This window comes from Corvus kubaryi, unplaced genomic scaffold, assembly GCF_017639235.1.
Source record: "Corvus kubaryi isolate FWS band 111438036 unplaced genomic scaffold, C.kubaryi_AGA036_p1.0 121, whole genome shotgun sequence".
Taxonomy (NCBI): domain Eukaryota; kingdom Metazoa; phylum Chordata; class Aves; order Passeriformes; family Corvidae; genus Corvus; species Corvus kubaryi.
Window position 1 is genome coordinate 312,322 of NW_024580656.1, and position 19,023 is coordinate 331,344.

Below are 19,023 nucleotides of genomic sequence, written 5' to 3' on the forward strand. Positions count from 1 at the left end.
CCACCCTCCATCGCCTTGGGGGGTCGGTGGGGGGCTGGCAGCCCCCCCAGCCCAGCACGGGATGGGGCAGACACAGCCCCGGTGTGGGCCCAGTGCTGTCCCTGCCCTTCTGCAGGGTTGGCACCCCCTGACCCCCAAAACCGGGAAGGAGGAACAGGATCCATGCAGGCAGGATGTGCCCCATGAAACCTCGACTCGGGCGGGATGGGGATGGGAGGAGGCACTTCCTCCTGGCCTTGTCCCTTCACACACAAGTGCAACGCCTTCACCCCGAACGGGCACACGCGTGGGCACAGCCACACACGCTCACCCCGCACACCGGCACACGAGCTCCGTGTGTGTGCACACACTCCCGCGGGCTCGCTCGGCCCCGGTGGGTGTTGCACCCCCGCCCACGCTCCCACACCCACGTTCCCACACCCCAGCCATGGGCGCAGGCTCCCCCTCCCTTCCCGGCCCCCCGCGCTCCCCCGCGGCCGCAGTTCCTGTTTACGGTGATGAAGCCGCCTGCCCGGCCCTCCCAGCACCGGGGGGGCTACCGGGGCATCGCTGGTGCTGCTGCCTCTCCCGTGCCTGGCACCGGTGCTGATGGGTTCCCGGCTGACGGCTGTGCGGGATCACCCCACGGATGCAAGGCCACGGCCCATTCTGGGAACAGCAGCAGGAAATCCTGACAGGGAAAAGAGCTGGACCCTGTGTGGCGCTGGCATGGGCCGGGTGCCACCAAGCTGCTGTGTGTGGAGTGTGGGTGCCCCCGCCCAGCACTTCCAGACACGCCGGTGTCGGGATGTCCCAGCACTCCGGACTCTCCGGCTGGAGGGGGCCCCCTGCCCAGGTGGGGGGCTCAAGGGAGTTTCCATGCCCGGGGTCCAGGTGTGTCACAAGGAGCCAAGGGAGGAATCCAGCCCTGGGCCGGACCCACTGTGCCGCATTCCCCAGCGCCGAGCCACGCTGTGAGGAGCCGGGCTCAGCTCATCCCAGCGCCGGACCTGTGGGGAAACTGAGGCACCGGCTGGGGAAGTGACTCACCTGCACTGTGGCCTTTAAATGCACTGCTCCGATTAGATAATGGGCGGAAGGATCAGAGAGAGTCCGACAGCCCCTCATTAAACCTTGGGCTCCCCAAAGAGCCTTCAGCTCCATCGGAGCCCGTGGCCACCTGGGCCGGTGCTGGCCCGCGGGAGGCAGCCCTGCCCAGAACCCACCCACTCACATCCGCAGGCGGCTGCAGCACTTCACATCTGTCCCTGTCGATGGGATCCTACCCACAGGAGATGCTGCCCCTCCCACGCCCCCCCAGGAGCCTGCAGGAACTGGGGGGAGGCATTTTGCAGCCCCCTGGCAGGACCCTGCAACTTTGGGGTGCCCTACCTGGCACACGAGACACAGGGGCTGCAGCCGGCCGGGGTCGGGGCCGCGGCGCATCTGCCAAGACAGGATGTGGAGCCGGACGGGGGACACAATGTGGGGAAGCGAGGAGGGGACAGCAGGGACGGGGACATCCCACCGGGCACAACTGGGCTCACAGCCCCTCCAGTCCCCAGAGCTCCCGGGCACCCGGAGCTCCGGCTCCTCCAGGCCCCCAGCGTGCCCCCAGCGCTCCGGGTGTTCCTGCCTCCTGCACCTGCCTGGCCCGGGGGGCCCTGCCTGCAGCGGCCTGTCCGCGGGCGGCCGGGACGCGAAGGAGCTGGTTGGGCCGGGCAGGTGCCGGGTGGGAGCGGGGTCCGCTCAGCCCACACAGGTGTGGCCGCGCCGGCTGCGGCAGCAAAGCTCCGCGCCCGGCTGGCCCCGTCTTGCTGGGTGGCAGGAGCCTCCCGCGCCGCTCGCAGCCCGGGGCGGGCGGGCACACCCCGTCATTAGCCCACAGCAGCTGCCGGCGCTGCCCGGGCAGGGAGGGGACAGCAGGGCCGGCACGGCCAGGTGGGGACGGGGAAGACGAGAAGCCATCGCCCACCCGCGCCTGGCCCTCGCCTGCTGAGGGGAGGGCGAGCGGGGGGTTTGTGCCCCCTCCCTGCGTGGGACCCCGCGGGGGCACCCCCGAGCCCCACCGGTGCCACCCCCGAGCCCCACCGGTGCCCCCGACGGGTGGGGGAGGCAGGCGGGGTCAGGCCCAGCAGCTGCTCAGGACGTGCCCTGCGGGACCGCGGCGCACAATGACCCCATTGAGGTCCGGCGGGGCGGGGGGGGAGGGGGACACCCAAGGTGGTGGTGGCAGAAGTGACTCCAGTGTCACGCCAGGCCTCAATCCTGCTATTTATACCCGGCGGAGGGGTGGCCTTTGAGGGAATGGGGATGGAAGCGCTGCCGTCCCCTCCCTGCCGCATGCCGGGGCATCCTGGAGGGCAGCGGCCCAGGGCCCCCCGGCTTTCCCTCTCCACCCCAAGCCCCACCCCGGCGCCAGCCCCTCCAGGAAGAGCCCCAGCACCGGGACCAGCTGCAGCCGCTTCCTCCCGGCCCCGCCAGGAACTGGGCAGCCCGCGGGGGCTCCAAGCCCCCGGCTGCAGCGGGGCAAAGGGAAACGAGCGGCGGATGGAGCCCCATGGCTCACGGGGGGCTTGCACCGGGCACCTGGGTGCTGGATGCCAGGATCCAGCTGGGAACTCCTTGGGAACCTCCCAGCTTTACCAAGGGCGAAGTCCCGGCACATCAAAGGCGGGCGGGGGCAGCGAGAGCCGGGGCAGGAGCCTTTGGTCCCTGCCAGCGCCCGGCTCCACCGCCACACGGAGCTCCCACCGCCCTGCACCGGGGTCCCGTGCCGGCACACCTGGGTCCGGGGTCATGCCCCCCTCCACGGCATGGCACCCAGCCCATCGCTGTGGCAACCGCCACCAGCTCCGGGTGTATTTTCTGCACCAGGGCCACCGTGGGAACCTGGACGAGTGCCACCTCATTCCGCTGGGCTCTCTGGGCCGCCTTTGTAGCCGGCGTGGAGCCCAGCTGGCAGCCGCTTCCTCCCCGGGCTCCCCCTGCCCCGCGTGGGTCACGGCCGTGGCCGGGAGGCAGTTGGGAGGGGGCTTTGCTGGAACCCCCAGCACAGGGCCACGCACCCCCTCCGGCCCCCCACGGCTTTGGGCCACCTCCAGCAGAGCCGAGTGCGAGTGGCCGCCAAGGCCGCCCCGAGCGAGAGCCGTGCCCGCGGTCACAGGGCACCGAGCCCCTGCCAAGGCACCTGGGACCCCCAGGGCAACGCGCCGCCCCCGACGCCCCCTGCCTGACTCCGGCAGCTCCCGGGGGGCTCCCCCACAGGGGTGGAATCGCCAAGCACAGCAGCAGGGTCTGAGATTCCTATGTCCCGTTCCCACTCTCCCCAGCCTGCAAGTGGCTTTCTCCATCTGTGCCTCAGTTTCCCCACGAGAGAACGCGCCCCGGGCCAAGGTTTGCCGCGTGGCTGGCGCGGCGCTCCGGGGCTGCTGGCCCGGGAGCAGCATGACAAGCTCTGTCGTGCTGGCTGCAACACCCGCCCTCCTCAACGCCTGCCGGCGCTCGCTCTTGTGCCCGGATTTTGGGGGTGAGGCCGCCGGGGTGACGCTCCCCACGGCTCCGCCACCATCTGCAGGAAAAGCGCCCCCAGAACCGGGACCGAGGGGCCCCACCAGGACAGATCCCGGTGCCAGACCCCGAGCCAGGTCCTGCTCCTGCCCACAGGGTTTTCCCTGAGCTGTGCCACGCTCCCTCCGCGGGGCCACGTGCGTGGGAGGGCGTCGGAAAAGGAGCATTTTCCAGAGCTGGAAACCCAGAGGAAAAAGGCTGCCGGCCGGAACGATTAACGCGGGCGGGTTAATCATTACAGCAGCTCCCCCCCCCTCCCCCCCTCCCCATTCTAAGGAAGCTGTGAGGATTTGGCCTTCGAGCCGCCCAAGGGCAGCGTGGCCCAAGGACACTCCGGGCTGTGCTGGCAGCGTGTGGAGCCTCCACTGACCTTCCCACGCCGGGGCCAGCGGCAGCACCCACAGGCCTGGGGGTGGGAGAGGGCCAGGTCTGCACCCAGGTGCTGCAGAGCCTTGGGGACAGGCAGGGAGCTGCCCGGCATCCCGGGGGTCCCCAGACTTCGGGGAGTTGCTGCCACATCCTGCAGCCCCTGGTAGTGTGAGGGATGGGGGGCAGCCTCTGTACCCCCAGCCTGATGCTGCAGGGTGGGCACCGATGGTGCGGGCAGCAGCTGGGACAGGCAGGATCCCCAACGCGCCAAGGTTTGGGCAGGGAAAGGGGCGGCTCTGCCGGATGAGTCAGCCCGGCGGGAGCGGGGCTTCCTGGGGCTGCGGTGGGGTTTGGGGTTGTTTTTCCTGCAGAGAGAGGAGAGCTGGAACCTTTCGCCTGCATTCGGGACTGGGTGGGACGGGGAAATGCCACGCGGCCAAACGCAGGGAGGGCCACCAGCACCGGGAGATTTGGCCTGGCAGAGCCCGGCCCGTCTCGGAAATCATCCCCCGGAGAAGCGACGCCGCCGGCAGAATCCGTGATGCTTCACTTTCCGAGCGCTCCCGGCCCCGCTCCCCACCCTCCATCTGGCAGCAGAGGATGCGAGTCATGGGCGAGAGCCCTGGGTGGAAGGGGAGGAGGGGGGACAACACCAGCCCTGCCCCCGCTCCCACCACGTTCCGGGCAGCCCTTCCCCTCTCACACCCACCACGCCCCAGCCCAAAGCCGGAGGCAAACAGGTCCCAGGCTCCCGGGAATAACTCCACCACATTGTACTGATGCTCCCGGTCCTGGATGGCCCCAGCAGAGGCAGGGACCCAAAGGCAGGGGCACCTCGGCACCCACCACCCCAAAAAGAGGCAGAAACCACGGATAGAGGCTGCCGTGGCCCAAGGCAGGTGCCAGCACTCCAGGGACAGGAAAGTGCCACACTGGTGTCACACTGTGACACCAGGCTGGTGTAGGGAGGAGGGAGAGTCACCTGCTGATTCACATCATGATCCACACCTCCCTGCCTTCCCCCAAGCTGGGCTCATCCCTGCAGCACCTGCACCGAGAACCGGGAGCAGGAAAGGGCTCTGCCTCTGGAGCAGCCGCAGCCACACATCTCCTGCACCGAGTCAGACCATTTTCATGGCATCCAGCAGGATGTGACTGATGGTGGCTCCGGCGTGGGCAGCGGGAGCCAGGGGAGGAGGAGAACGTGGCTCTGCAGAGCCAGATAACGAGCAGGGAGGGGAAGGGCCGGAGGCAGAGGTGGGGGGCGTCCCTGCAGGGAGCAGGCTGGGCTGGGAGCGTGGAGGAGCACAGGGAATCATCCACACAGGCCCTGCACCCCCAAAAGTGCAGCTCAGGGTGAGCAGGGCTATGATGCCGCCAGCCAGGCACCCACAGTTCCTGCCCAGTGCTGCTCCCGTCCTGGCTCAGGACAAAGCCTTGTCCTTGCACTCATAAGGCTCCCATCCCCACGGTCTCTGGACGTGGAAGGGCCCCTCACTGCTCCCCCCAAACGCAGCCTACAAGTCCCAGCAGGCGTCAGGCCATGGAACACCCGGCCAAGGGCACCCTGCGAGGGGGGCAGGACCGGATTCCTCAGCCCCCCCCTCCCAGCTCCCCCGGCGCTGGCGGGAGGCAGTGGGAAGAGCTGGTGAGAGGACGCTGACGGAGACACTTTTTTCCCATCCTAAAAATAGCAGCTGGCCGTTTCCCCAGCTTCCCGGCCTCGCCAACGCTCTTCCATTAGATGAAAAACCCAAGGCAGCCACCTTCCGTCAGCGCGGCTGCGTGTGCCGGGGGAGGCTCACGCAGCCGAAATAGCAGCTGGGGACAGAGAGGTGCAGCAGCAGAGGGAAGGGAGCCGGCCGGCCCCAGTAATTCCCAAGATGTTTTAATTAGCACAGCTCTGACTCTGAAGCTTTGCTCATGCTCGGTGCAATGTCTGACCTTTCAGGAAAAAAAAAAAAAAGGGAACGAGAGGGGAAGGGGAAAAGGCACTAGAGCAGCTCAGGAGCTGGAAGTCGGCTGAGCTTCAAATAGGCTCCGCGTCAGGCACTCGGAGGCTTTTAATAAGCCACAGAGTGAGAAATTTAACACCACAGGCTCTATTTTTGATCACTTGTGAAGGGGGGGGAGAGAAAGACAGAGTGAACGAGAGGAGGGGGAGGAGGTGGCGGTGAGAAGAGGAGGCAGCCAAGATTACATCCTGGGTGGCAGCGCCAAAAATAGCTGTGCCCTGCTCCAAGCACGGAGCGGCGGGAGCCACACGGGGCCCGCGGGAGGCCGGAGCGGCGAGCGCTGACCTCACAGGCAGCCAACACGCCTTCCCGGGCTGGAACACTGCAGGCAAAAGGGGATTAGAGCGACGCAGAGGGAGGAACGGAAGCTCTGCACAGCAGTGGAAACCCAAAATCCCTCTGGGAAGGCGTGGGAGGGTGGCACGGAGCGAGGGGCCCGGCAGCAGCTGGTGCAGCAGGGACACACAGGACACACATCCCGGATGCCTGGCACAGGCAGAGCCATCCCCTTGCCCAAACCCGCCCCTTCCCAGCGGCGCCGTGGCCCAGCGAGCCCTTCCTGCTTTCCTGGGCTGTGAGGAGCCCTGAGGAACCCCAGGTGGCCTCCTCAGAGAGGGCTGCACCCAGCTCGCCCCGAGCTCAGCAGAGCGGCTCCAGCCACCCCCAGCATGAACGGAAGCAGGAAAGATTCCCACCATGCATCTGCTTCCCTCTCCACACCAAGCCCGTCTCCAGGAGCAGGGGAAGTGCCACTGGCAGCAGCAGGGGATGGGGCAGAGGCCGGCAGCTGCTGTCCAGCTGTGAGAAGCACCGTGCCGGAACAGCCAGGCTGGCGTGGATTCCTGCAGCGCTGGAGCCGGGAGGCTGAGGCAGAACTGGAGTTGGGACACAACGGCTCTGGACCAGACTTGTGCTCCTCCTGTGCTGCTGAAATCCCACTGTCCAAGTGGTTACTGGAGATGGAGGTGGCTGGAATACAGGGAGGGGGTTATAAACCTGTCTGATGAACCTCCTGGGGGTGAATCTCCCCTGGGGAATGCCCAGCCAAACCCCAGGGCAGTGCTGGGGACCCCTTCCCAGGGTGAATCTGCCTTGGGGCAGGAGCTGGGAGCTGCTCCTGGATCCGGCTGCAATTGCTGCCTGGAAAGAAGGCGACGTGCCATGAGAGGGGGTCACATTTCCTTTTAATTGATCAGAATCATTTCTCCGCTTCCATTTGTCCCGTTCCAACTGTACAACCAGGGAGCAGAACAGGGACAGGCTGGGAGTTCTGCATCCACAATGGGATTCCTACAAAACACAAAGTGGGGTCGGGTTAGCGCGGGGTGAGCTCGGCTGGGCCATGGATCCCAATCCCAGGGCTTGGCCCCACTCCAGCTGCTCAACTGCTGTGAGTAAACACGAGCCACCGGCTCTGAGGGATCAAAGAGCACCCGGACCAGAGAGCAGGAGAGAGCAGGAGCTGGTGCCCTCCTGTGCTCCAGGCTGAGCCCGTTGGAGGCTGTCAGTGACTCACAGCCCCACACAGCACACGGTGCAGCAGTTCCCAACTGCCAGCACGTGGGAAGGGAAGGGATGAGGCACAGTCTGAGCAGGGCAGAGCAAAAAGAGGCCATAAGGTAAGAGCCTGGCCTCACCTCCCCTGAGACTTAAGCTGTTTGTCTTTAGTGGGAGCATGTGGGGCAGAGGCCACGTACTCTCTCTCTCTGTGGGGCCCAGCATCCCCCCTCTGCCCCCGAGTTGTCCCCAGGCATGGCCAGTCCCAGTGGGGACCCGGGGCACCAGCGAGGCCCCAGCAGTCACTGCAGCTCCCAGTCTGTCCCAGCACCGTCCACCCACCCTTGTCAGGGCTGAACTCCAGTGTGACAGATGGGCTGGACCCTGAGGGCTGGGCTGGACCCCACAGTGTCAGGGTTGGACCCCACAGTGCCACAGCCCAACCCAGCCCAGCCCCAAGCCCCGCTGCCATCTTGCAGTCCCAGGTCAGCTCTGGGCCAGGGACCCCCAGGAGCCCCCCCAGAGCTGAGGCCTGACCCTGGCAAGTGACAGCTGTGGTGTCACTGCTCCCCAAAAGTCAGGTAGATCCTCTTGCCCAGCCCGGCAGGCCCTAGAGCAGGTCTGGGTGCTCTGCCAGGCTGCAGGTGAGCCTCACCTGGATTTACTCCAGAGCCTTAACCAGGGCTTCATTAGCTTCTACCTTAATCTGAGCTTCTGCTTTAGCAGCTTCATCGGATGCTGCTGCCATCTCTGACACAGCTTTCTCCAGGTTGGATTTTGCCGTCTGGACATGAGGGCACAAGGAACGTGTGTCATTGGGAGACAGTGCAGGACAGGGGACTGTCCTTCCCTCCCTCCCTTCCTCCCCTGCAGCCACTGGCCCTTCACATGGATGCCAAGGACCCACTGACTTGGGAGCCCCACAGAGCTACAGACACAGCTGTGCTGGCTCCAGACACCTTATCAGCAGGGAAAAGCTGTTCTGGGGGTGGGGACAAGGTCAGTGTCTGTCCAAGGGGTGGGAAATAGCATGGAGATTTATGACTGCAGAGCTCCCTCTCTCCAGAGAGTTCACCAAGGAGGAGCCCCAAGCCTCTGATCCCAAAAGGTAGTGGGGGTCAGACACAACCCTGGGTTCTGGGCACAGGAAGCTCCCAAGACAAGCACCCCAGAGCAGAGAAGGGGGGCAAATCCCCTCCAGGGAGGGAGCCCAGGGCTGGCCACAATCTCTGAGTACTCACAGCCAGGTCCAGCATGTCCATGGTCACTGCCTCCTCTGCCAGCACCTGCACTGTGGAGTCGGCGTGGACACTGACAGAGCCGCTGCTCACTGCGAGGCACAATGTGGGGTGGGTCAGCCTTGGCATCCCCACCATCCTTTCCCAAAACAAACCCTCAGCCCCCTCCTGTCACATTTCCAGGGACTCCCACATTCAGGAATTCGGCTCCCATCCCATGGGAAGCTGGAGCAGGGGATGCTCCCAGAAAGCCTGAGCAGAACCAAGACCTGACCCCAGCCCACGGTTCCCAGAGCAGCTTCCAGGAGCCCCTGGCAGGCTGGGAAAGCAGAAATCCCTGGAAGTGCACCAGGCCACACCCGGATGGGCAGAGCCTCCCTTGTGAAAGCGCCAAGAACACCATCCCCACGCACACCTTTCCCGCCCAGCTCCTCCTGCCTCGCTCACCAAAGTACTTGGTGGCCGTCCCATCCTCGGCGTGGACTGTGACAACGCCCGGCCGGAGCACCTGGAGCGTGGGGACGTGGGATGCCAGGATGCCAAAGGAGCCAGTCAGCGTGGGCACATCTACCTGCTTCACACTGGCACCGTTGTAGAACACCTGCATGAAGAGGGCAAAGGGGCACGATCACCAGGGATGGGGGGGATGAAGAGTGGCGGCTCTGCAGAGCCCAGGGAAGAGCCCATCCCGAGGGAGCAGCCCAGCTCCCAGCTCCTGGCAGGTTCGGCATGCCCAGGTGTGCCCAGGGCAGGCTGCACCTGCAGGGGGTGGGAGCAGAGCCGGGCTCCGGAGGAGAGGTCCTGGCAAAGGCAGTGGGGAAGCGTTCCCAGCTCCCAGGGGCACGGCGGGGAGGCGGCTCATGGAGACACGGAGTCGGGAGTGGGCGAGAGGCGCCGGCACAGCCGGGAGCAGCCTGGGAAGCGCGTGGGGAGCCCTAAGCTGCCGTCCCCGCTCCGGCCCACGCTGCCGGGCTGTCCCTGTCCCCAGCGCCAGCCCGCGCCCTGCCCCGGGGACAGCCCCGGGCCCGGCGGGGGCGGACCGGCCGGGGACCGCTCCGGGCCGGCGGCGCTGCGGCGGGGCCGGGCCTGGCAGGCACAGCGGGTCCAGCAGCGGGGCTGGAAGGGCTGAACCGGCCTCGGGCAGGCCCCGGGAGCGCTGCGGCGGGGACCGAGCGCCCGGGGCAGGCGGGCAAGGCCCGAGGTCAGGGCCAAGGTCAGCCCGGTGACAGCCCCGTGACAGCCCGGCCGGACTCCGGGGACCGCAGAGCCCCCGGGCACGGACAGCCCCGCGGGGGCGGCAGCACCGGCCGCGCCCCGCCCGCCCCGGGCCCTCAGCGGGCACCGGGAGAGGAGGTGGCGGCGGGGACACCGGGACCGGGGCGGGCCTACCTGTGTGGGCGAGGCGAAGGTGAAGGCCATGGCGGCGGGGCCGCCGGCGGGCTCGGCATAGCCACGGGCGGGGGGCAGCGGCAGCGCGGGGCGGGCGAGGCGGAGGAGGCGGCGGGCGCAGAACATCGCGGCCATGGCGGCGGCGGCGGCGGCGCGAGGCAGGCCGGGACGGCGCCGGACCACAGCTCCCAGCGCACCCCGCGCGCCGCCCGGCGGAGGAAAAGCGTCATGCTGCACCGCATAGCCTTATGGGAGTTGTAGTCTCCCCGCCTGCCGTGTGTCGTGGTGCCGGGCGGGGGGGGCCCCGCTCCGCCCGCACCGAGGGGCCGCAGCACCCCCGGCCCCCGGTCCGGCCGTGCCCCAGCGGCTCGGGGGCTCCGGGGCAGGGAGGGAGACAGGGAGGTGGGACGGGGATGCAGGCAGGGCTATGGGGCAGGCAGGGGTACAGGCAGGGATGCAGGCAGGGATACAAGAAGGGCTGGTGCAGGCAGGGATGCAGGTAGGGGTGGTACAGACAGGTGTGCAGGCAGGGGTGTAGGCAGGGCAGGGCTGGTGTTGGCAGGGCTGGTGCAGGCAGGGATGCAAGCAGGAGTGCGGCCAGGGCTGGAGCAGGCAGGAATAAAAGCAGGGGTACAGGCAGAGGTGCAGGCAGGGGTGCGGGAGGAGGCGCAGGCAGAAGCACAGGCAGGGCTGTGGGGCAGGCAGAGGAGCAGGGGGGTGCAGTGGGGGGACAGGCAGGGCTGGTGCAGGCAGGGCTGGGGCAGCCCCTGTCCCCACGTGACGCCCGCGCCGCGCGGGGGCGGCTCCGGTTCATTCATAAATCCCGGGGCCGCCCCGCCGCACCGAGCGCAGCGGCGGCGATGGAGCCCCGGTCTCGGTTGTAGGTGAGTGTCTGGCTCCGCCGCCTCGCGACAGCCCCTATCGCGACACAGGGAACCGGCCCGGCCGAGGGGAGGCCAACATTCCCTACCGCGCGTGGAGGTCCCGGGGGCTCCTGCCTCGCTGTCACCAGCCCTGTCGGCAGCCCTCTCAGCAGCTCTGCCTGCATCCCTTATCCCTGTCCCACATCCCTGCCCCACATCCCTGCCCGCATCCCTCATCTTGCATTCCTGTCTCCGTCCCTGCCCCACATTCCTGCCTGCATCCCGCATCCCTGCCTGCATCCCGCATCCTTGCCTCCATCCCCGCCCCACATCCCTGACTGCATCCCCGTCACCGGGCTGGGGCGCGGGGCTGCAGTCACAGGGGGCAGAGCGGGTCCCCGCCACACCCCCAGCCCAACCCCGGCCCAGCCGGACCCCGTGGGTCGCACACACGCGTGGGGCACAGCCCCGGCCCGCCCCCCGCGCCCCCTCCCACGTGCGGGGGCGCGGCACCATCGGGGTCCCCGGCCCCCGAGCCTCCGCCCTGGGCACTGGTGGCGACCCCAGGACCCGCCCCGTGTCCCCCCCCCCTCCCGGGGGGACAGCCCGGGGACCGGCCCCCTCCTCCAGACAATGGCCGTCCTGTTCCTGCCGGGTCGCCATGGAGACGGGATTCCTCCATGATGGGGAACAGGAGGAACATTCTTCCCGCTCCCCCCGGCGCCCCGCGCCCCCCGCCTCGGGCCTGAGGGTGCCCCGCAAGGATCTCGCCCGTGGGGCGCCCATCCCGCGTGGAGCCGCAGCCCCTCTGCCGGGATCCCCCCATGTGGTCGGAAGCGGGACCTCCCCCCTCCCTGTCTCGGGGGTCGCGGGATGGGTCCCCTCACCTCGTGCTGCATCCCACCAGCTTGGAGATGCCCGAGGGGCAGTGTGGGCAGGGGGTTCTCTGCCTCGGGAGGCCCCCAACACTCCGATAATCCTCCAAGGGGTTCATACCCCGACCCGTGACAGGGCTGCCCTCAGCCATCACCATCCCTCACTGCCAGCTGCGACACGGCCACCCCTGCGCTGTCCCCACGAGTGACAGTCCCCACCCCTTCACGGGCTCCATTCACATTTTCAACTGACCTAATTTTGAGCGGCTTCCAAGTGCCCACCCCTGCCCGCTCCGGGGGTCCCCAACAGCATCGCCCACCCAGCTCAGGCTCAGCCCCTTCAGCACCCTGGGGACACACGGAGGGGACACACGGAGGGGACACACGGAGGGGACACACGGCCTCGCAGCGGGAGCTGGAGCTCGGCAGCCCCCGGGAAGGGTCGGACACGCGGGAGGGTGACGAGGTCCCCGCCGGGTCCCCAAAGGCCGCAGGGCCGATTCCGCGGAGGGATGCGGGACCCCTGTCCCCCGCGGCTCTCGGTCCTCAGGAGCTCGGCCCGGTCCCCCCGGCCCCTCGGTGTCCCCCCCGCGCGGACAGCCCGGTGACGGAGCCGCTCTCGGGATGACTCACGAGCGTCACCCGTCGCGCTCCGGCGACACCCACGCCACGAGCTGTGGGGCGGCCACCTGCCCCCCGTCCCTGCCGGGTGCCCCCAGCGCGGCTCCCCCCGACCTTCCGCGGGCAGGGGGTCCCCCTGCAGCGGGGCTGGGGCTGCGTTTGGCCCCCGGGGACGGCAGCGCGGCGTCACCCCGGATCCGGGGCAGGGACTTCTCCCCCCGGGCCAGCTCTGGCCACCAGCACCAGCCACTGTTTGGCGGCTCCGGCCCCAGCCGGGCGTGGGGATCGCAGCCGTTCTCCGCGGGGCCGGGGGCTGTGCCCACGCGAGTCCGAGGGCTGGGCGCGGGGGGTGGCTGTGCCCGGCGGGGGTGAGGGGCTCCCTGGGGAGGGGCAGCGGTTCTGCCCCCTCCTCCCCATCCCTCCATCCGTCCATCCCTGCTTCCCTCCTGACCACACCCTCCATCCCTTCATCCTTCCCCTGAGCACACCCTCCCTTCATCCCTCCATCCCGGTCCCTCCCTCCATCTCTCCATCCCGGTCCCTCCCTCCCGGTCCCTCCCGGCAGCTCCGCACCGCGGTGCCGGGCAGGGGCCGGGCAGGAGCCGCCGCCGCCGCCCCCGGCCCGGCCCCGCCGTCCCGGCCGGTGCCTCCCTCTGTCTCCCCCCGCCCCAGGACACGCTCGGGCCGGGACAGACCATGAGCGATGACCCAACACCCTGGGACAACGCGACCGAGAGCGCCACGGTGAGACCTGCCTGTCCCTGCCGCGCCTCCCCACGTCGCCAGCCTCGGGGTCCCGCGGGAGGGGGGGATGCATGTTGGGAGCTGTGGGGTTCTCGTGGCTGCCCTGGGGCTGGCGTCTTCTCTCGGATGGGGACAGCAGCAGCCCCTCTGTCACCTCTTGCTCTGCCAGCGCTGGGCGTGGGTGACAGCTCTTCGTGCACCGCTGGGATGCTCTGGGTGCTTGGGGTCCAAGGGCCTGGAGGCTGCTGTCGGATCAGCCCCTCTGCCCCGGGCAGGGGGAGTGAGCACGGACCCCCGCGGCGGGGAACGACTGGGGGCCCTGTCGCCGTCCCCATCCCCGTTCCCACTCCCGCTTGGCGCGGGGGCCGCGGGCGGCTCAGCCCCCCCGGCTGCCGTTGCCTTGGTGCAGGCAGGGCCCGGGGGCGGTGGGGGGGTGGGGGGGGGGGGCGCGGCGGCTCTGGGGAGCAGCGCTGGCGTCAGCGCAGTGGGGGCAGATTTGGGGTGGGCTGGGGTCTCCCAGCGCGTCCCCACGGCTCAGATCCTCGGGCCCGGGCAGGCGGTACCCGGCGAGGTGTCCCCCCAGGATGGGTACGTGCTGCTCCTCGCCCTGCTCTCCATCTTCATCGGGGGCACCCTGGTCCTGCTCTCGGGCATCCTGATCATCTGCCGCCGCTGCTGCGAGGCCGACCGCCGGCACTCCAGGTGGGCTAGGGGTGATGCCACTCTCTCCGGGGTGTGTGGTACCGCGAGGAGGGTCGGGGAGGCTGGGCCGGACACCTCTGATCCTCCTTCCCTCGCAGAGCCAGCGATGACCCCGAGAAAACCAACACCACTTACCTGGATGACTCGCAGCCAGCGCAGGGTGAGTGACCCGAGTGCAGTGCTGACCCCCCCAGCGGCATCCCAAGTTCTGGGGAGGGCAGTGAGGCAGCTCCTGGGCCCTCCCCTCCCAAGGTGCAGCCGCCGGCCCCGCAGCAATGACCACCACACACCCCTTGTACTCTCCATTATCCATCCCTGGCTGTGGAGCGGGACTGGCAGCCGGGAGCAGGGAATTCCAGGCTGGCATTGAGGCCATGGGTGCAGCAAGTTTGCCAAGCCTCAGCTGGGGAAGCCGGGGTGCACCACGGTGGGGGAGCTGGTTGCTGACCCCCTTCTCCACAGATATCACCGGCAAAGCAGAGGACCCCGAGTGCCTGTCATCCTCCAGCTACCGGGATGCGGAGAGCGAGCGGTTCCTGTCCTCCAGCTCCTCCACTGCCCGGCGTGTCTCCTTCAACGAGGCCGCGCTCTTTGACCAGGGCAAGAAGACCCAGGAGAAGGGGAGGAGGTGAAGCTCTGGGCTGAGGGGTGGGACAGGAGGGCCAGGGCTGCCCCTCCTGACCTGGCTGTCCCGCAGGTACACACTGACAGAGGGGGACTTCCATCACCTGAAGAACGCCCGCCTGACCCACCTGCACCTCCCACCGCCTGCCCTCAAGATTGTCACCATCCACGAGTGCGAGTCCAGCGAGAACAGCCTGGCCATGACCCCCCGCCTGCCCCCGCCCAAGCCTGGTCTCGCCATCTTCCAGGTGAGCCCCCAGCGCCGGAGGGACAGGTGGGACATGGGGAGCCGGGCATCCTACAGCACCCCAGGGAGGCACCGCTGGGCCCAGGGTGGGAGTCTCAGGGCCTTGCTGGAAGTGGAGACAGGAGGCCCTGGGGTGCAGGGGCCCCTCCTGGTCCCCACCCTCATGCAGACCCCCTGAGCGTGCTCTGCCTTGCAGCCCCCCGCGGGGGCCCTGCCTCGGCCAGTGCTCCCCAGCCATGCCGTGGGCCCCAGCTCTGCCCTGCCCGGGGACACCTACAACTCCACCGTGGACACCAGCTTCACGGAGGCCAGCCCGTCCACCTCCTCCAACTCCGGGGAGGGCCCCTCGGTGAGTGCTGGAGCAGGGGGCCGGGACTTGGCAGGGGAAGGGGCTCCCAGCCTGCGCAGCCCCAAGGGTCCTGTCCCGCTCCCTCCCTGTTCCCCCAGATCCCATCCCTTTCCCCCCCACTCCGTGCCAGGGAGAGATGTGGGCATCCAGCTAGAAACAGGCTCTGCCCCCCCCGCCTTGTCCCTGCCCCGGGGGACATTTGTGCATCTGCTGCGGCCCAGCTCTGCGGAGCGGACAAAGGAGCTGAGTGGGATGCGGCGGGGCCGGGGGGGCATGCGTGGGACCGAGCGGGCACTCACGGCTTCCCCCACACCCCCAGTTCACAGCAGCACCCAGGAGCGGGAAGGCGGCTGGGGTGGGCAGTGCCGGCCCCGGGGAGATCCCCCCGACCCCCCCCCAGGGCACCGTCCTGCAGTTCTTCACTCGCCTGCGTCGCCACGCCAGCCTGGATGGGGCCAGCCCCTACTTCAGGATCAAGAAGTGGAAGCTGGAGAGCACCCAGAGGGCGTCCAGCCTGGACACCAGAGGTGGGGGGCAGTGGGGGCCCCACGGGGCTGTGCAGGGTGGGTGGACATGTGTGGGTGGGGGTCTGGCGGTGCCGGTTGGGTTTGTCCCCCCAGCCCTGCCCTGCGCCCCCCAGGGTCCCCCAAGCGTCGGCAGTTCCAGAGGCAGCGGGCGGCCAGCGAGAGCATGGACCAGGAGGACCGGGACCCCCATCAGACCGACATCATCCAGTACATTGCCCACACGGACGACGTGGCCTTCCACCCCGCGGGGGGCCCCTTCCTGCCCTCCCCCGCCAGCCCCCCACCCTCTCTCGGCAGGTATTTTTCAGTAGATAAGAGGGGACGGGGATGGGTGAGCCGGGCACCGGGAAGTCACCGAGGGACCCCACGCTGCCCTGGGCATGGGGAGCTCCCACCTCTGCGGCTCTGGTGGGGCAACCGGGTCTGGGGTGAGGGGTCTGGGGGAGGCTGGTGATGGGGAGGTTGGGTTGGGGCGCGGGCACGGTGGTGGGGACAGCATGGGGGACCGGGTGGCACCATGGAACCGCTGTGGAGCCTGCAGGGGCCGGGCTGGCACATCCCTGCCCGCTGCCTGCGGGGTCTGTCCGGTCCCTGACGTGACACCGGGGTGGTGCTCGCAGGCTAGAGCCGGGCGAGGGGGGCGCGGGCAGCCCCGGCGAGTCCGGCGTCCCCGAGCAGCCCAGCGCCTACCACGACATCTGGAGCCTGCGCGCCTCGCTGGAGCTGTACGCGGCCTCCGAGCGCAGCAACGACCAGGACTCGGTGCGCAGCGACGGCGGGGACAGCGTCTCCTCCGCCAGCGGCGTGCCCCCCTGCCCCTCCCCTTCCCTGGACGAGGCTGAAGGCCCCGAGGAGAAGTTCTGGGGTCGGCCCAAGCCGGAGGAGTCGGAGCCCGGGACGCGCAAGCTGCTGCAGATGGACAGTGGCTACGCCTCCATCGAGGCGCCCAGCCGGGGGGGCGAGGAGGGTCCCCCCAAGGACCAGACGGCCTCCGAGAAGCGCATTTGCTTCACCAGCGCCGGGCGGAAAGGAACGATCTTCGAGAGCTTCGAGGGCCGGGAGCCGGAGGAGGAGGAGGAGGAGGAGGAAGAAGAGGAGGAAGAGGAGGAGGGGGGGAGCACGACCCTGGGCGCAGCGGGTGGGAGCCACCTCCGTCCCCACAGCCCCCTGGCCTGGTCCCCGTACGGGCAGATGTTCCCGGGGCGGGAGGGGCTGCCCCGGCGGGACTACAGCATCGACGAGAAGACGGACGCGCTGTTCAACGCCTTCGTGCGCCACGACCCCCAGTTCGACGAGTCGCCGCTGCGGGGAAAGCACCGCTCCCGCACCCACCTGCGCAAGCAGTGGCAGCACACGAAGCAATTCAGCGACCCCGGCGTGCGGTACCCGGCGCTGGAGCGGCACCGGACGCCCCTGCGCCGCGGCGACAGCGCCAATTACCCCCTGGACGCCCGGTTCCACAGCCCCCTGCCCCGCATCGTCAGCTCCGGCGATGAGGAGGCGGCCGAGGCGGCCGATGGGGTCCCTCCTGCCCCGGCGCTGCCTGACCCCGAGATCCAGGTGATCGTGGAGGAGCCCGGAGAGGCAGCCCCCGAGCCCAAGGCTGGCTCCGAGCCCCCTGAGGACGATGACTGCCCCGGCCCCGGGAGATGCTTGGGGCTGGGCTCCAGCTCGGAGCTGATGGACAAGATCGCCGGCGGCCTGGAGGAGCGGCTGTATGGGCACCTTAGGAAAGCGGGAGAGAGAGAGACCCCCGAGCGCACGGTGGCCGTGGCGGCCAGTGATGCCCCCCCCGACCACAGCCCGGTCTAGGCCCAGCGTGAGGGGGAGAGACCCCGGCACAGGGGGGCTCAGCCCCCACCAAGGGTTCGGGGGCTCCATCCCCTCCTGCTGCCGGCACGGGGTGCCCGGTGCGGGAAGGATGTCCCGGCCCGGGAAGGCCAGGAGAGCACGTGGGGGCCCCTGGCTGTACCCCCACCGCGGGGGTCCGGTAGCGCGGGGTGGCCGAGCCCCCCGGCCCGGGAGCGAGGGCCCGGACTGAGAGAGCCCCGGGGGTCGGGGCGCGGAGGAGAAGCCGAGCGTTGGCCGGGGGTCAGCGCTAAGGGACTTTGCTGAACCCCCCAACCCCGCTGAGCTCCCGTGGCACCTCCGCTCTCCCCTCTCTCCGTGGTTTTACAAGCAATAAGCCTCTCGTCCGGCCGGGAATGTCCCCGCCAGGAAGGGGCCGGAGCTCGGTGTTCCCGCTCCGGGGGATGCTGCGGTGCCGCCCCGGCCAGGGGGCAGTTTGGGGAGGGGGGAGTCACCTCCTCAATCCCAAACCCCCTCCACGATCTGCAGGGAGCCTGGGATCTAAACTGGAAGCAGGAGGCCTGGGCCAGGGGGATTCTTGAGGGGCTCAAGCACCTCCTGCGGGGGGGCCCCACAGTGGCAGCCTAAGGGCTGGGGGGGGTCAGGATCAGCCCCGGGGACCCCAAAAATACCCCCCGGAGGGGTGGGGGCTGCCTGGTGCCTGCCCCCGGTGCTCCCCCCTCGGCCCAGGGTACAGGGTGAGAGCAGAGCAGGGGGTCCCCAGTGTTTGCTGTGGGTGACCCCCAGTGCCCCCCACCACCCCAGGAGCTCAGTGGGGGCTCGAGGATATTTATTGATTTTTACAGAGGCGGCGGCTGCTCCGGGGGGAGGGGTGTGTTTGCTTTTTATTGGGTTTTTATTTGTGTTTCAAAGGATGGGTGAAAAAGAGAAAAAAAAAGAAACTGCCCCAGCCCAGCCCCAGCTGCGTCACCTGGGACGCGGCAGCGGGGGGGGGGACAGGCAGGGCCCCCCCAAACCCCCATTGCATGCGAGTAGAGGCCGGGTTGCCCCTTCCCTCTGCGCAGGCTCTGCCCAAAGCCCTCCCTCCATCATCTCCGCGTTTTTAAGTCTATAACAAAGGAGAAATACCAAAACCAACCAACTGTGACGTCTCTGAGCTCTTTTCTTACCTTCTTCCCCCCCCGGGATGGTGCCTCTTGGGGGGGCGGGGGGGCTCCGGACCTGGCATTGCCCCACAAGTGTAGGGTTTGCCTGGGGGGGCCGTGCCCTTCCAAAAGGAAAAGGAGGAAGAGGGGCTGGTCGTGCCCCTGACCCCACCTGCTGCAGGAGGAAGGACATGAAACCCACCTGCTGTTTTCACTTTATTTTTCTTTAAAAAAGAAAAAAAAAGAGAAAAAAAAAAAAAAAAGGGGAAAAAAAAAGGGGGGGAAAAAAAAGCAAAAAAAAAAAAAAAAAAAAAAGGCAGAAAAAAAGCCAAGTGGCTGCCAGTGCCCCGATCCCTTCCGAGCCCAGATTCCTCCCAGGCTCTGAGCCCTTCCTGGGCCCTGTTCCCTTCCGAGCCCCTCCGAGCCCCCGTGCAGCATGCAGGTGTAATAGAGTTCTGCA

The 19,023-nt window shown here is 68.4% G+C and overlaps 2 protein-coding genes across 2 annotated transcripts; one reads left to right on the forward strand and one right to left on the reverse strand.

Moving 5' to 3' along the window:
- Positions 1 to 7,100: 7,100 nt before the first annotated feature.
- On the reverse strand, positions 7,101 to 10,228 carry ATP5F1D (ATP synthase F1 subunit delta). Its single transcript, XM_042039603.1, has 5 exons — positions 10,058 to 10,228; positions 9,116 to 9,269; positions 8,672 to 8,760; positions 8,086 to 8,214; positions 7,101 to 7,223 (listed from the first exon to the last, which is right to left on the reverse strand). The coding sequence occupies exons 1-4, from the start codon at positions 10,190 to 10,192 to the stop codon at positions 8,092 to 8,094; spliced, it is 501 nt and encodes a 166-aa protein (XP_041895537.1). The 5' UTR covers positions 10,193 to 10,228; the 3' UTR covers positions 7,101 to 7,223; positions 8,086 to 8,091.
- Positions 10,229 to 10,851: 623 nt separating this feature from the next.
- Positions 10,852 to 18,555, forward strand: LOC121667486 (CACN subunit beta associated regulatory protein). The gene is made up of 10 exons (XM_042034210.1): positions 10,852 to 10,941; positions 13,089 to 13,160; positions 13,717 to 13,862; positions 13,961 to 14,022; positions 14,325 to 14,490; positions 14,560 to 14,734; positions 14,930 to 15,082; positions 15,402 to 15,609; positions 15,723 to 15,906; positions 16,230 to 18,555. Exons 2-10 carry the CDS (start codon positions 13,113 to 13,115, stop codon positions 17,419 to 17,421), a joined length of 2,334 nt encoding a protein of 777 aa, XP_041890144.1. The 5' UTR covers positions 10,852 to 10,941; positions 13,089 to 13,112; the 3' UTR covers positions 17,422 to 18,555.
- Positions 18,556 to 19,023: the final 468 nt, after the last annotated feature.

Bases quoted from the DNA above. Each gene is read 5' to 3' on its own strand.
- ATP5F1D (XM_042039603.1), bottom strand. From the start codon at position 10,192: ATGGCCGCGATGTTCTGCGCCCGCCGCCTCCTCCGCCTCGCCCGCCCC. The intron at 9,270-10,057 runs GTAGGCCCGCCC...CTCTTCATGCAG, and splicing joins CCTTCGCCTCGCCCACACAG to GTGTTCTACAACGGTGCCAG. The intron at 8,215-8,671 runs GTGAGTACTCAG...CCTCATGTCCAG, and splicing joins TGGACATGCTGGACCTGGCT to ACGGCAAAATCCAACCTGGA.
- LOC121667486 (XM_042034210.1), top strand. From the start codon at position 13,113: ATGAGCGATGACCCAACACCCTGGGACAACGCGACCGAGAGCGCCACG. The intron at 13,863-13,960 runs GTGGGCTAGGGG...CTTCCCTCGCAG, and splicing joins GCCGACCGCCGGCACTCCAG to AGCCAGCGATGACCCCGAGA. The intron at 14,491-14,559 runs GTGAAGCTCTGG...GCTGTCCCGCAG, and splicing joins ACCCAGGAGAAGGGGAGGAG to GTACACACTGACAGAGGGGG.